The sequence below is a fragment of the Leptosomus discolor genome, chromosome 7 (assembly GCF_034619465.1).
Source record: "Leptosomus discolor isolate bLepDis1 chromosome 7, bLepDis1.hap2, whole genome shotgun sequence".
Classification (NCBI taxonomy): domain Eukaryota; kingdom Metazoa; phylum Chordata; class Aves; order Leptosomiformes; family Leptosomidae; genus Leptosomus; species Leptosomus discolor.
This window is the reverse complement of record NC_141397.1, coordinates 37,004,714-37,019,888: the sequence shown is the minus strand read 5'-3', so window position 1 is coordinate 37,019,888 and position 15,175 is coordinate 37,004,714. Positions and strand designations below refer to the sequence as shown.

At 41.3% G+C, this 15,175-nt stretch overlaps 1 protein-coding gene across 1 annotated transcript in view; it reads left to right on the top strand.

Moving 5' to 3' along the window:
• The first annotated feature begins 11,446 nt into the window (after positions 1-11,446).
• PPP2R3A (protein phosphatase 2 regulatory subunit B''alpha) overlaps positions 11,447-15,175 on the top strand; it is a 40,584-nt gene continuing 36,855 nt past the window's right edge. Inside the window, exon 1 of the mRNA XM_086467742.1 lies at positions 11,447-13,420. Within this exon, the coding sequence (XP_086323868.1) occupies positions 11,447-13,420 (1,974 nt within the window). The remainder of the gene's footprint in view (positions 13,421-15,175) is intronic.

Below are 15,175 nucleotides of genomic sequence, written 5' to 3'. Positions count from 1 at the left end.
GGCAGGTAGTCCCCAAGCTGTTTGCTATTGAAGTGCTGCCTGAAAGCCTGGGTACAGTTTTCTTGGTGGTGGTCTCATGGCTTTACCTCACGTGATCTGATGCCTGCTTCAGGAAATAAATTTTCCAAACAGTTACTTAAAATAGGTACCTCCTCTCTTGAATGTTTCTTGTGAATCTCTCAGGCTTGGTAAGTCTGCCCTCAGAAGTTGTGTATGGGGAAGTTGTTTTTGTGAGAACTGTGAGGAGATTGTTAGTACTATTAGACTTCTCTGTTTTGTAAAATTATGTATTTAGTGTCTGCTGGATTCTGAGAAGTTGAAGCAAGGGACAATGGTGGCTGGTTTTTGGCTTTGTTTTTTCAGTATTTGTATATCTGGAAACATTAACATGGTGTATCAGTTGAGACTGATTTATGTTTGACCTCATATAAAATAAGAGAAAATTTGAAGTTCCCTGATGACACATAGCCAGTTTCCACTACCTAGACCCTTGCAACCACTGTTATATACCATAGTATTTTGTAGTCTTAATTTGCACTGAGGTGCAGCATTAAAGGGAGGCGTGGGCAAAGTGCTTCAAGTTAAAGTTGACTGATGTGTGACTGCTGAATACTGCAGAGACTCACTGGTAAAGCATCTATTAATTTCCTTCAGATATAGCCTGTGGAGCAGGTGATGAATATTGTGGCTCAGGCAGTTCAGAAATCTCTGTAGTGGAGCCCTGTGGTCTAACACTCGTTGCTGGTAGCCCTGGAGGGGTAAATATGATGCTGCACAGTGGAATTTCTTTGGGTTTTTTTCTCCTGGTAAGGGCCTTTCTGTGGTAGGCACTTCTCTCCCCTTGAATTACACAGAAAACCTGACTTTAAACAGTAACTCTGAACAGAGCCAGAGGTTGCTGTGCAGTCTTGCTTCACTTCCTTTGTATAAATGTTTTCCAGTACTGTTTTTACTGAAACGATTGTGTGCTGTTCTTCTCCATAAGACTAGGTTTTCTCCTGTTACACACAACTGAACTTTTTGGCTGACTAAATTAGGGCTTAGATCCTGTGCTTCAATTCTGGCAGAAACTGGACAGCAAAGTAGAACTGTGGGAGGAAGGGATTTTTCTCATTGATAATTAAGGTAGTTAAGTGCTGTCTTAAAGAACTGGTTTCATGTGTGTTATGGGACAAGCTTCATCCACTAGACTTCACTGTTGTGTTTCCTCTACTGCTTATGTCCCTGGATCTGATTTGTGGAATTTCTGATGTACAACTGTAAGGGCAGTTGCAACTGAGCAGATGCTGTGCTTTGACCATGTAAAACACTCTGTAATGTCACGTACTTTGGAAAATTAGGCCTTGAGCACCAAACCCCGATGTACTCTTTGCCACAATTCTTGCAGGGTAAAATGAGGATAATGTTGGAAAGCTAGTTAATGTTGAAGTAGCATGTAAATACTATGCTCATGGAGAAAATAATAATTCGAGTTGCAGAATAGTGTATGAACATGATGCAGAAAGCAATACCTGAGGTCACACATGTACCAAGCAAACTTTTTAAAAATGACTATCCATTTTAATGAATATTCAGACTCATGAATGTGAACAGTGCTGTTCACTCAAATTAGAAGGAGGGAACCTTTACATTTACCTGGTTTTCTGTTTCTTGTGCATTTCACTTGTCTTTTTAATCTGCTTCTGTTTGATTTCTGCCCCTTTCCCTGTGTATTTAATGGAAGGGGGGTTTTTTGTTTTATAAAGCTGCCTGGGTTATTAAAAGGTACAGGGGAAACTACTCCCTCTGTCTTACTGAGATGTCAGGCTAAAACACCCTGAATTTTCCTTGGTAGAGGGAAGGAGGTAGAAAAGTTATGCTCCCTTAAATTATGAGTTGCTTTGATCACACTGATTTGTGCCTCTGGTGTGGCTTATCAAAGTTGTAAGCAGTAAAATCTGTAGCGGTGCCAAACTTCTGAATGCTAGGACGTGCTGCACCTTTTGGCGTAACTGGTTACATTTGCCCAGCTGCTGCTCTTTGGAGTGTGAGATGGAGGCTGGCAGGAATGGGCTTGTGGAAGGTATGACTGGTGGAAATGACCACTTGCTTTTTACTTCTGTGATTATGCCCCAGAGGGGAGGGTCGGCATGCAGCACAGAATGGGAGCATTTCTCCCCAGCCCCAGCTTGGCATTTCACTGTTGTCATTGCTGACCTATGGATGAGCTGTAATACTGCAGCTGGGACCAGGTATGGGCTGGGAACTGAGACTACCTTGGAGAAATCGGCTGTCACCTTAGACAAAGAGAACTTTACCAAAAATCTTGAATGCATGAGGACATAAGAGAATAAAGAGCAGTGTGGTACAGATAAGACAAAGTCAGGTGGTGCAGATGTAGGCTAAGACAAATGTATGAGCTCTGAATAGAAGGGCAATGAATGAAAGGAAATCTTGGTTTTAGTTGTTAGTTGGCTAGTCTGCTACAGGAGAAATTTTACCTAAATTACATGTAAGTTTCCAAGATGGTTTTGGGGAATCTGTAGACTGTAACCTCAATATCAACAAAGGATAATGTCTGAGGGGATGCGGTCTTGGGCACAACTCTTCCTTTGTTATCTTAACACTTTAAAATGACTTTACTGTGTAAAGTAATTGGATACTGGTAATACTAAATTAACTGATTCCAGGGAAAATAAATGTATCTTGTTATATGGAAAGAGGTAATTTCACATTAAGGTTATAACAGCCAAGAGACATGTTACTTAAGCTGGCTTTCTGAGCCTTGCTAATTTTTGAATTTTGTTCACCTCCCATGTTTTCTGGTTGGTCACCTTATTTTCCATCAGCATGAGAAAGCTCAGTTAAGCTTATGCTTCCTAAAATTTTTTTAAAAATTTTATTTACTCATGCCTTGCTAAGCTTCAACTTGTATGTTAATGCATGGGGGGGCCTGCTAAATGAGCTAAGATTAAATGATACTTCTATACAGATGTGGTTCTGGAACAACAGTTGGCAAATTATTTGTACTTAACAGATTGGTGTTATGTGGAAAAATTGTGTGAGCTTTTACTCTCTTGCTGCCTCATCTGTACAACTGAAAACCAGTCTCATAGGACTCTAATTCCTGTCTGGTCAGTTTTAGTTCCAAGTCTCTGTGCAAAGGGAAAGTTGAGGAAAGGTATTTCAGAAAAGCTGAAAAGAGTGAAATTTTTCTTGGTACTAGCTATCCTCCTCCCCAGCTGATACCTATAATGACAAGGCTTGCAAGGCCAGTACACTGGTTCTACACAACAGTTTCCAGTATACTCGTGTTCGAGGACCCTGCGTGCTGAAGTTTGTGAAGGCAATGGCAGTTCTGGAATATTAGATAACCCTGTGACTTCACCTGAAGGAACTGCAGTGAATGGCGCTGCATTTGCTAGCTGCAAGTCACTATTTGAGAACGATACATTAGGGTTTAGTGCCAGGTTTATTTTTTTAAAAGTGTGGACTATTGTCATTGATACTAGCCCAAATATTTTTGAATGTTGGGCTTGCTTTACGTAGCTGCTGTAAATGTGGCAAAGTTGTATTTAAGTTGGTGTTGGGGGATTTTTTTTTTCTAGGGTCAGTGTACTGAAACAGATTTCCTAATGTAAAAATTGCCTTCTCCAAATCCATACTGACTGCAAAGCAACATTTATCACCCTGTTGTGACAGTGATTCTCAAGGTCATGTCTACTTGGAACCCTGCCTTGGTCAGTGCTCCCATTGCAGTGACCTTCATGGTTCATTGCAAGAATGCTGAAGACCAGCTTCAGCTAGTAAAGTTAGACAGTCTGAAGCTATTCAACAAGAAGGTGCAAGAGACAAGCGAGTACTCTGCTGTTTCTGGATTTTCAGAGGGAGTTTTACAAAGTTCTTTCTTAATGCTTCTCAAAGGAAATTAACTGCCACGGAGTAGCAGTGTAGTTTTTTTCAGTGATTGATACCTGGTTAAAGTGTTGAAAGAACTGTCAGCTTTTCTAGTGAAGAGTAGTTGTTAGTGGAATCCCGGGGGACCTGTGTTCAGGCTTGTGTTGCTTGACATAGTTACAAATGATCTGGGAGAGAGGCTGAGTAATGAAGTGACAGTGTATGCTGAAAATCACAAAATTAGGGAAGCAGAAACAAAAGGTGGCTGGAGTTGCAGAAGGTTCTCACAGTACTTGGTGGTAGACAAGTAGTACTTGATACTAGTAGGTATAAAATAGCGTGTACAGGGAGGAACAACTAACTCTCTGTGCGGTGATGAGCTCTTAAGAATCTGTGCCATTCAGGAAAGATCTTTTAAGTAATGCAGATAAAGCTCTGTGACATTCTCTCAGCAGCAGTCAAAAAAAAAAGGCAAATAGGAATTTCAGAGATCTCTAGGAGAAGGAGAGGGAGCAAAAGAGAATGCTGTGGTATAAATCCATGGTGTGTTTCTGTAATGAATAACATACCCCCTCAAAGTTAGGGGCAGACATTCTCCCTTCTTCAAAGGGTTGTAAGATTAGGGAAAATCACGGAAGCAGCTTTTGTAAAAAGAGTAAGCAAATAAACTGGAGCTTAGCCTGGAAAACACATGATTGGAAGTAGGACAGATAAGAGGCAGGATTATGACAGCAATCTGCAACTGTGGAATATGAAGCAATTGTTCCCTGTTTATTTTGTCACCTGAACACAGCAAGAATTGAAGGGCGGCAAGTGGTGCCCAAGCAAAAGGTGGTAACTTTTGACAGAGGAAGTATTAAAACATGACCCCTTGATTCCCCAGAACCCTTCTGGCTCCATGGCATCCTTTGATGAGAGCTTTCACAGGTTTGCTGCATGTGTGCTTGTTTTAACCTGCTTCCTGTAGTATTGCGTGCTCGCATCTAGTTCTTGTGTTGGAGAAGATGAGCAGTCAGACACTACCTACCCTTCCCATGCCGTTCATGATTTTGTAGAAGACTGTTGTATTCTTCCAAAGTAATCTTGCTTCCAGTCTGAAATGCTGGGTCCTGCTCAGTCATTGCTTACAGACAAGCTGTTCAAGATCTTTTGGTCATTCTTGTTGCCCATCTCCTAACCTTTCTTCTGAGACTGTATGAAAATTTTGGTCTCTAAGAGTGAATACCTTCCTCTTGCATGGAGTGTTCTATTTGTAGGTCCTTGCACATTTTACAAACGACAGTAGTTTCCCCTTGGAGGCCAGGGGAGTTCCCCTAGGAAACACCATTTATCTTTTTCTAATACTGTTCCTTGAGCACTGGCATATAGCTGCTGTTGGAGGCAGATAAAGTTGTTCTTGTGTTCTTGTTTAATACTGAAGGATGGGATTCATCTAATGTGACTTGTGATCTCAAAAGTAGATTGTTTTTTAAGCTTAGTGGAGTGATTTTTCTTTTTGAGGTGCCTGCCTCTCTGAACTGCCTACAGAGAGTACCTAACACTGTATTTCTGGGTAGCTAGCTTAAATTAGATGAGTCCCACCTGTCATGTTTTTAAAAGAACAACAATAAATTACAGACAGAATTCAGAAAAGGACTATAGCAATGACTTTGAAGACATCTCTCTTCCAGACTCTCTGGCAATCCTGGAAAAGGCTAAGAGGTGATTTGATTATAGTGTCTCAGTACTTGCAGGTGAGGAAATATATCTTCCTGAAAGCTTTAAATTAGCTTAAGAAAGCCTGATACCTGTTTGCTGGAACTTGATGTTGAACATACTCAAATTGTAAGTAGTGGCCCCTTTTCTATAGTGCATGTAATTACATATTGAAGCACTTGAGCAGCCAAAGAAATGTACTCTGGTTCAAACAGAAGTTCTTGGTTTGACTAGGTCAGATTCTTTGACCTGGATTATAAGGCAAGTCAGGATTTGTAGCCATCGTGGTCTATTGCAGTCTCTAAAGCATGAAATAGCTTGGTGCTAAAACCTCTTAAAACTAAACTCAGGATGCCTTGCCAGTATAAGTGGTACAAGCACCTCTGGTTCTAAAACTTTACTGGTGCAATTGTAAATGGTTTCTTTTACTGTAGCTGAAATGAGTGTGTGTGTTTGTGTGTCAAATCCTCACTGGTCATGAGGACTGAAAAGTTGTTGCAGCTGTAGTTCCCATCTAAGTGCTATGTATAAAAAAAGTCCCTTTGGATTAACTACATATGCTGCCATTAAGGACATAAAAATGTTGTAAGCTGTAAGTATATAAGGAATACAGGACAAAGGAGCAGGTCAGGTTTTTTTTCTTAAGTTTGGTATAGAAGGAAGACTATTTTGGAAGGTAAATTGTGCAAGTGATAGCAAATTGTAAATCAGTTCCTTTGTGATGGGATTCAAAATAATTTATGTAAATAGCTCTTTGTAGCATTTCTGCTGAATTCAGCAGTAGATTGGTTACAAACATTTCTTACCACATACAGTTGCTGCTGATGTGATTCTGTTGTAGATAGAGCATCTGGTGATGTTTTTAATACTAAATTTTCAAAGATTTTTCAGTGACTATATAGAACACTGTATGATGTTACTAGTGGTCATGGGAACCCTGTCAATTCTTGCGGTGGTTGACTGGGCTGTTGGAGCAGCGACCACTTAGCTGTGTGATCAGAGACCATTTGGATTTTGTGGAGTGTGGCTCCCTGTCAGCTCCTTTACGAGCTGCAGAACAGCTCTCTTAACTGAGTCACCTCCTCTGTTCCCATCTCCACCCTCAGAGTGTGCGTTTGTAGTGTGCTTTTGGCTCTTAGTTTACCGTGTTCTGACTTGATCCAGGCAGTAAGAAAAGTAATGCTACATCTCAGGGTCCAGTACCATTCTGTAGTGGGTTTAAAATTAAAGATGATGTATACTGTGGGGGTTTTTCCTATTTGACAAAGTACCAAAGATTGGCTAAATGTTGTGCTTTGTGAGAAAATGCTGCTTTGTTATTTGCCCTTTTTTGTCTTCTGTGCTCAATAGTTTGCTCCCAAATCTGCTTTGTTCAGTAAACTGTAAACAAAAATCAAGCTTTTCTAAATAAGAGGATGCAGTTAAATGCTGCTTTTTGGTGCCACAAGCTCTTCTAAGAGGATAAGACCTGACACCTGATTACATAGCTAGGATGATGCTTCTGAAACTGTATTGATGACTGTCCAGATGGCAGAACTATTGTTCTGACTGTCTGTCTTTTGCAAGAATACCTAACTGGAGAGCTTATCCTACCATCTCTTCCACTAGAAATGAGCGCAGTTGTGTAGTGACACCCATACTGTGTGCTGGTGCAGAAAGGGCTGGTTTATTCCATACTGCGTACTGGTTTCTAGCTTGTGATCACTAACAATGTTGTTGCTTGTGCTGGAGATGAGTTCAAGAAGATTTTTGCTGAATTTGAGACTTGTAGAGGCCTTTCCTGTAGCTTTCTAGACTTCAGTTTGCAAGTAAGTCAAGCACTGGCTGACATTCCCCATCCTAACAGATTGTCATTGTTAGTTATTTAACTCCGGCATAATCTTTGCATGAATAGAATTTCTTGTTTGTCTTATAGAATAACCTTTTACATCATTAGTATCTGCAAAAATTTTTTCCCTTGGAAAGTGATTCATGTCGTGTTGCAGATAGGGAAGACATACAGCATTATTCTGCAATCGCACAAGAAGCCCTATTCATTCAGAGTTTATATTGTGAAGCCAATCTTGTATCCTCAGGCTTGGAGTTGGTTTCGTAGCAGCAGGGCTAAATACAGAATTTTTCTACAGTATATCTGAACTGGGGCTGTTCTGGAGTTGCAACTGGAATGAAATGGCAGGCTGAAAAGAAGGAAGTATGAATGTTTCTTAACGCATTCAGTCTTTCTATTGTTGCTATTCAAAAATAGTAGGTTTCAGTCACCAACCGAAAGTCACAACAAAAGCCAATTCAAGCTAAGTTTGAGACCAGGTTCCCAGATCTGATAACAGGAATACTCTTCTAGGTTTTCTCTTGACTAGGTTTGCATGCCAGATCACGTTTGATGGATCACTGTAAAATAAAGCTGAGAATGTGCTGCCTTGGTCAAACCAGTGAAGAAATGAGAAAAATAAGTTTCTACTCTGCATCTATACGAGTTTGTGCTGCCTCTACAGTTTGTTGGGTTTTTTTTGTCTTACATAACTGGAGTCAGGTACTCCAGCACCTTGAATAACCTTAGCATGTTTTTGCAGACAGTGATAATAAAGTAAATAGTAAATAATCACTGAGAAGATGTTAATCTGGTTGAAAAGAGGATATCAGGTTTTTGGTATTGATTCTTTAATTACTTCCTTCCCTAACACAGCAGTAAAAGGTGCTGACAACAGAGGCAGGAGATAGCAATCCTGTTAGCCCTGGCAAGTTTGTGTCTGGGTTATGTCAATATGAGATAGTACCAGTGAAATACAGACGAATTGGAAAGAGATTAGAGAATGCAACAAACATGGCTAGAGGGCCTGCCTTACCCTAAAGCAGAAAGGGCTGGCTATTTGTAACATGGCTGAGCAATAGTTTAGGGCATAAGCTCCTAAAATTATTTGGGAAGTACGAAGTGGAGACAGTGGGAAGAGCATTGTTATTGGATATAGTTGAAAATGCAAAGTTGAACTAAAAAAGTCAGTTTGGCTTGGGAATCTAGGAGACTTTTTCATCGAAGAATTTCTTGTGGAATCATCTTAATGATTCTTAATTAAAAAGCTTAATTGTTTGAAGATGGCTTAAAGGATTGGAGAAACTGCCTTAGGCCCAGAGGAAGGGATACCTATGTAGGGAGGAAATTATCCCCAGAGTGGTGTAGGAGAAGGAGACAGTCTAATACATTATTTCTCTAATTAAGAAATTACTTAATCAAGATGTAATTATTTCCCAGATTAGGTATAAGCCCAGACTATTTGCTGGTAAAAAGACCAGTCTCTACTTGCTGTGTGTGACACAGAGGGAGGAAGTCCCATGCCTTTTCAGAAGCAATATTAATGCTTTATCCAATCTGCTGTTCTGAAGACCTCTACTTTCCCTAAATATTATAAATATTATATGACTTTTTTTATTTCAGGAAATGCTGGAAAGCTTGTTTGGAGTTGATGGAGGTTCACAAAAAGAAACACAGCAGACCTTTTACCCTGGAAGTGTTAGAAGGCACTCTCAGGGAGTCTGTGGATCGTTAAGACTTTTTGGAGGCATAGAAACACAGGGTTTCCTGTCTCAGCAAAGCCCATTCCTACAATATGAAGACATTGGGGAGCCAATAGTATTTTTTTTTTTGACTGTGGCTCTGATTCAGGAGAGCATTCAGCACACCTGATAGTGAAGCTTGAGAGTCAGTGACTGGAGGGTGTGGAGTCTTGTTACCTGGGCTTATGCCTGATGGTTGAATAAGCACCCCAGGGTTTAAAAATGATTCTGTGTATGCCCCTAGTTCTGTTTACGCCCTTTATCCCCTGGCACCCTGACTCACTGCTGTGGCTGGGGCACACCTCATACCTCTGATCATCCCTCTGGAAGGCCCTCCCGTGCCTATGGGCTTTGGGGCAGTGCCAGTGGGTGTAGAGGGGAGCAGTTTGGGGCAGGCACAGAGGTGTACTGAGGAGCTGGCCCTGGTACAACATGCCACTAGCCTGCAGTGTTTGTTAGGCAGGTCGCAGCCTGTTACAGATACCAGCATGGTAGCTGGAGCAGTTAATTCTTCATCTTGAATGCAGTCATTTCAATGCTTTATACGATCTGAAGAACAAATCGAGAAGGTGTCTTTACAGAGTGCAATTCTACCTAATTGCAATAAAAGCAGACATGGTGCATTACAAATTCCATCGAATACTCTTAGAATCAATTTCAATTTAAGTCTTCTCAATTTCAAATTAAGTCTTTAAAACATGTAAAATGTGAATGTTCATCAGTCTTGTGCTATCCCCAGTCCTTAATTACAACAGCACCAAACTCTAAGGTACTTCCCTTTTGTGTGATACGCTTGTACAGGCTTATGAGCGAAGACAGGTGGGATGTAACCTGCATGGAGAGTAGTCCTTTCGTTGGATGTGGGTCTGACCCTTCACATAGTGCTAGGTGTTTACCTTTGAAAACAAGATAAACCTATGCTGTAGTGTGACTTAGCTGTGATATAATCATGTTTTGTGAAATGGATTTCTGTTTGTACAGGAATAGAGGGTGCTCAAAATTTCATTGGGGTGTTTTAATTTGATTATTGAAGTATTAAAGATGAAGCTGTGTCTAAAATTGAAGACACATCTGGGATTTCCTACCTTTTTATAACAAAGTTAAACAGCTTTTTTGTTTTTTGAGGTTTTTTGTTTTGTTTTGTTTTTCTGGTGCAATTCCAATGATGATAGGAAATTCAGCTGGAAATGGCTATGCTGAGCGTAAAACACTCAGTTCCTAGTTTTCATGTCTACACCAGTGGACTTACTTAATAAAATATGCTGCTATTTATGGATTGTAAGAGAAATAAACCCAGTTATTCCTCCTTAAAATATTTTGCCATGGTCCCAGAGACCTTGGTGAAAGGCTAACAGAAGCCAGTGTGGCCTTTACTAAAGGCCATGCATTCTTAGAAGCGTTCATCTACTTTGCTCCAGGCTGTTTGCAGCTTTTTATAATCCAGAGAGCTTGGAAATCCTGAAAGTGCTTTTCCATACTGCTCTTTGACTTATCTTTAGAGTCTTGGAAAAGGAAAGTCAGAAATTCACAACACAATCAAAATGTTTTGCTCCATTAGAATTGAAGGTAATGTTTTGCTCAGTCTGGGGAGGAAAAAAAGCAAGTCTAAAAAAAGTTGATGAGTGGTTAAAATAGAGCTGTTAAAATGGCAACACAGACAGCCTCTGTATAAATATAGGTGAGCTCCTCAGCAGTGTCTTATATGGTAGATCTGAGTGAAGGAAAAATATCAGCCTACTCATACTCTGTACAAGTGTGAGTGTTGGTTGTTACAGTCTGGTGCCATATGTTTGGTAATAGACAAGGCTGCATATTATGTGGAAATTATACTGACTCTCACCTTTTTTTCTTGTTGCAGGGACCTACCTTACCAGTGTGAGAGGGGAACTGCACAAGCATACTGTGTTTTTTTTTTGTCTGTACGTGCTACCTGATTATTTGTCTTGGATTGACCCACCCAAAAAGAGAGAAGGAGGATTGAACAGAAATCATTGTCTTACCACTTCTGCCTGAGAGCTGGCTGAATTTTATGATACCTGCTGGAGAACCTACTTGGACCATTAAAAATCGAGCAGCTCGTTCTGCATCTGTGACCAGCAAAGCTTTTTGCCTGGAGTACAAGAATCAAGTTGCCTTAAGTCAAACCATACACAAGTTGCACTAATGGTTGTAACTATGCTGCTGATGTCACTCCAGACTTCACTAGGGCTTTCCAAGGCAATGGTTTCTCATGTGGTTTGAATGTTTTCAACTATATTTGCATGTTTTTTAAATAATCTGGTGTGGCTGTGAAAATTGGTGGTGTGAACTTTTTCCTGTTAAGTTCATGGTGAGTTTTGAAGCCTCACTTCCAAGTGTGATCTGTGCTATGGCAGCAACCTACAGGCTTATGGTCACTTCTGTGAACTGCTACAGCAGTGTGGTGATAGACCAGCACTTTCAGCATACCGTGCATTACTGCACAGGGACTTGCCAAGTGTTTAAGCAAGGAGTTACATGCATAGTTGCCCACCACAGTGTCTGTGCAGAGCTTGATATTCAAGATGCCGACCTAGACCATAAAATTCCTGTTCCTGAAAATGGACTTACCATGCCTGGAAATGAGGACTATCAGCAAATCCTCCCAAATAATCCAAGAATCAAAAAGGGCTCTTCAGTGCAAGCTTTCAGCAGTTTAAAAGACATTACTGGTGAGGCGATAAACCTTGCCAGTGGTAAAATAAAAGAATTCTCCTTTGAAAAGCTCAAAAACTCTTCCAATCATGTGGCCTACAGAAAGGGACGGAAAGTTCGTTCAGAATCGTTCAGCAGACGATCATTTGATTTTGACTTGATTTATGGGCACTTCAACAATGATGAGAACTGCCCTCCATATGGCTTTTTGCAGAGTCCCTCACCTGTGGAGAAATGGCAGGAGAGCAATGATGCACCAGAAGTTACCATGAATCCTGCGGTTCCCTTCTCCCCCCATTCCTTCTCTGAAGAAAACTTCATTACCCAGATTTTGGAAAAACACAAGTTAGATGGTTCTTCTGGTGGAGATATTAAAGTGTGCCTAGATATCTTGCTCAAGTGCTCAGAGGATCTGAAAAAGTGCACAGACATAATAAAGCATTGCATCAAAAAGAAGTCTGCAGACAGTGTTAGTGGAGGGAACAGCAGCGATTCCCTGGCCAATTCAGAAATGATATATATGAATCTGATGACGAGATTTTCTTTGTATCTGAAAAAGCTTCCCTTTGAGCTCAAGCCACCAGGACACAAGGAAGCCAGTGACTTGGCAGAACTGGTTAACTGTTTTCATGGCTTGCAGCAAACTCCCTTTCCCCTGGTATTTGGAGATGAGAAGCCACCTAGATATGAAGATATTATTCAGCTGCCATCCTCAAGTGCAGTTCCTCTTGGACTACCACGTGATCCATGTGAGGTGACAAGCACCTCTAAGTCCATCCCAACAAGTACTATGAGCTTTACCTCAGACTCCCTCCACAGTGTCCCGCAGGAGAACAGTGTCAGAGCTGTGAAAGATACTTCTGACTGCATGTCTTCCACTGAGGCTCTATATATTGAGGAGGAGTCTGATGGGGAAAGAACGTTAGGGAAAATAAAGAAGGCAGAGCAGAAATGGGGCTGGGAGAGTGTAGAGCGCAGCTACCAGCTAGCTGGTTGTTCAGATCTAGCTGCTGATGCTAAAGCAGAACATGCCAGAGTGGGAGATGTTGATCTCTCCCATGCATCTAAGAAAATTACTCCTTTAAAACCGCTTTCAGATTCTGTATTGTGTGGTTCCCAGGCTGATGTCTCCAAAGGAGAACAGATATCCAGTAAGATAGACAAGGATGAGATAGACGATATGCTACTGGACTTGGAGTGCTTCTCACAGAAAATGGAGAGTACTTTGAGGGAACCCTCTCTAAAGGAGAGTGAACCTGCATGTTTGCAGGTTTTTGGCTGGCAGGGTAGGCAGGTACTACCTCTGACTCTTGAACCCAAAAGTAAACCTGTTGACCCCACTTCCCCTTTGTCAAAAATCATGGAAACCAATGGTCATAAAATGGAAGAGGATGACAAAGCCCTCTTATTGCGTATCCTGGGAAGCATTGAGGACTTTGCCCAGGAACTGGTGGAATTCCAGACAGGCAAGGGAAGCTTGTCCAAGGAGAGGGAAGTGATGCAGATTCTTCAGGAAACTTTAACAACACCTTCACAGTCCCTCCTTGCAGGGCAAAAAAGCTGTGCTGGGGCTGCCTCCAGAGACTCTGTTCCAGCTTCAATTCAGCAGGCCCCAGAGGTGATTAAGGTAAGAGAACCAAACCTTTGATGGGTTAATGAGTAGAACAAACATGAGAAAATGTGGATGAAAAATAAATGGCATCTGCTAAGTGATTCATTGTGCTTTGGATGCCGCAGTGTGGAATAACATACTCAACCTGGCAGAGATGCAGCATTTATTTAAATAGAAACAAAAAAAGGAAACTAAAACCCCTAAGCAAACAAAATATGCCCTGATGTGCAGCTTCGTCTTTGAGCTTGTTCCTTGCCTGCTGGTGCTCCTGTAGGACATTTGCTTGAGGTTTAAATGGGTCCTATATAACAGAGCGTAGAAACAATTTTTCAGTTAACTACTCTTGGGAAGCAGGTATTGGACTGCCTCTCACCAGTTAAACGAAAACTGAATGTTCCAGTTCTCCCCCTTTCTCATCTCCAAGCAGACTCCAGCAGCTTTTGTTGTCCACCTTATTGCTAGTTCCTAAAGAGAGAGGTCTTCCATGGCACAAAGGTCAGAATCTACGAAGATTTAATTTTCTTTTCCCTGTCCCCGGTGCGTGGAGTCATTGTGGAGTCTGCATTGCTTGTATCTCTCAAATGAGGAGTAGATTTTCCCAGGAAAAAGGGCCTTGATGGGGCTTGCTTTAGAGGGTTGCCAAGGCTGTCTGTCCAGCCCTCAGTGATTTTCATTTGATAACAAGTGCCGAATTTTCAAGGCAACTTGGTGCCAAACTTCCAAGTGCACAGAAAATATAGAGAGGGATTCAGTTTCCAAAATCTGCCTTCCATATAGGCCATGAAAAAGTGCAAATTTTGTCAGCTTCTTCCAGCTGGAGTATGATATGCACATCTTCAAAACTGTCAGCTGTCCTGAAAATAGAGGTATTTGGCGCGATTCTGAAAGAAGTTGGGTGGAGTGTGCCCGACCCTAAATGACAGTGCTGAGATCTCGTTTAGACTAGGCTCTCCAGGTGTTTCTGTTGTTTTTCTGGGCATCTTTTGCTTACAGGAAACAGTGAGCATAACCTTGTCTGATATTTCCAGTAAGGGAGTCTTTTTCCTCGAAGAGTGTAGAATTAAGCAGCTCTAAAGTGATCTCTTATAATACCTATTCTTGCCTTGTATATTAAGTTAGAAAATTTTTTAACTTGTGAACTTCAAACAAAAATGTGTTTGATAAAGTGTGACACTGACTTTGTGGCAGTTTTTCTATAGTACTTGAAAACTTGATGCATTTACGCTGTCAAATAGCTTACCAGTCTGGTCCCTTACCACCTTTTGTTTCCCTTAATCACCCACCTAGCTTGCGTGTTAGTTTGTTCCCAGCCTGCCTTCCATGGACATATGACATGCACCAATACTACAAGAGCTGCTCTTTTCCTTGCAGCAGCACATCCCTTGCTTTGTGTGTGTGCCTAGAGCCAAAGATCGCAGGAGAGAATAACTTTCTTGAGGACCCAGAGGAGCTGGAGGGGGCCTGGGCTGAGCACTGCGCAGCGTGGATGCAGCTGATACCCTTCAGAGGGAGTTAGCCCTTAGCAGAACGGGCAAAAGTAATCTGAACTGCTGTCTCTGCTCTTACTCTGAGGTTTGCTGTCATTTATAGCGTAGATGTGGCCACACGCTTGTCTGTGGACACAAGGCCTTCTCTAGGTATAGCATCTAAGGGAATACATCCATGTTCCTGGATAACTCTGGATCCAACTGGAGCTCTGTGTGGATTCTCATTCAGTATTGCACATGTGCCTGAATGAATAACATGTAAAGTATTTGTTATATTTTCTTA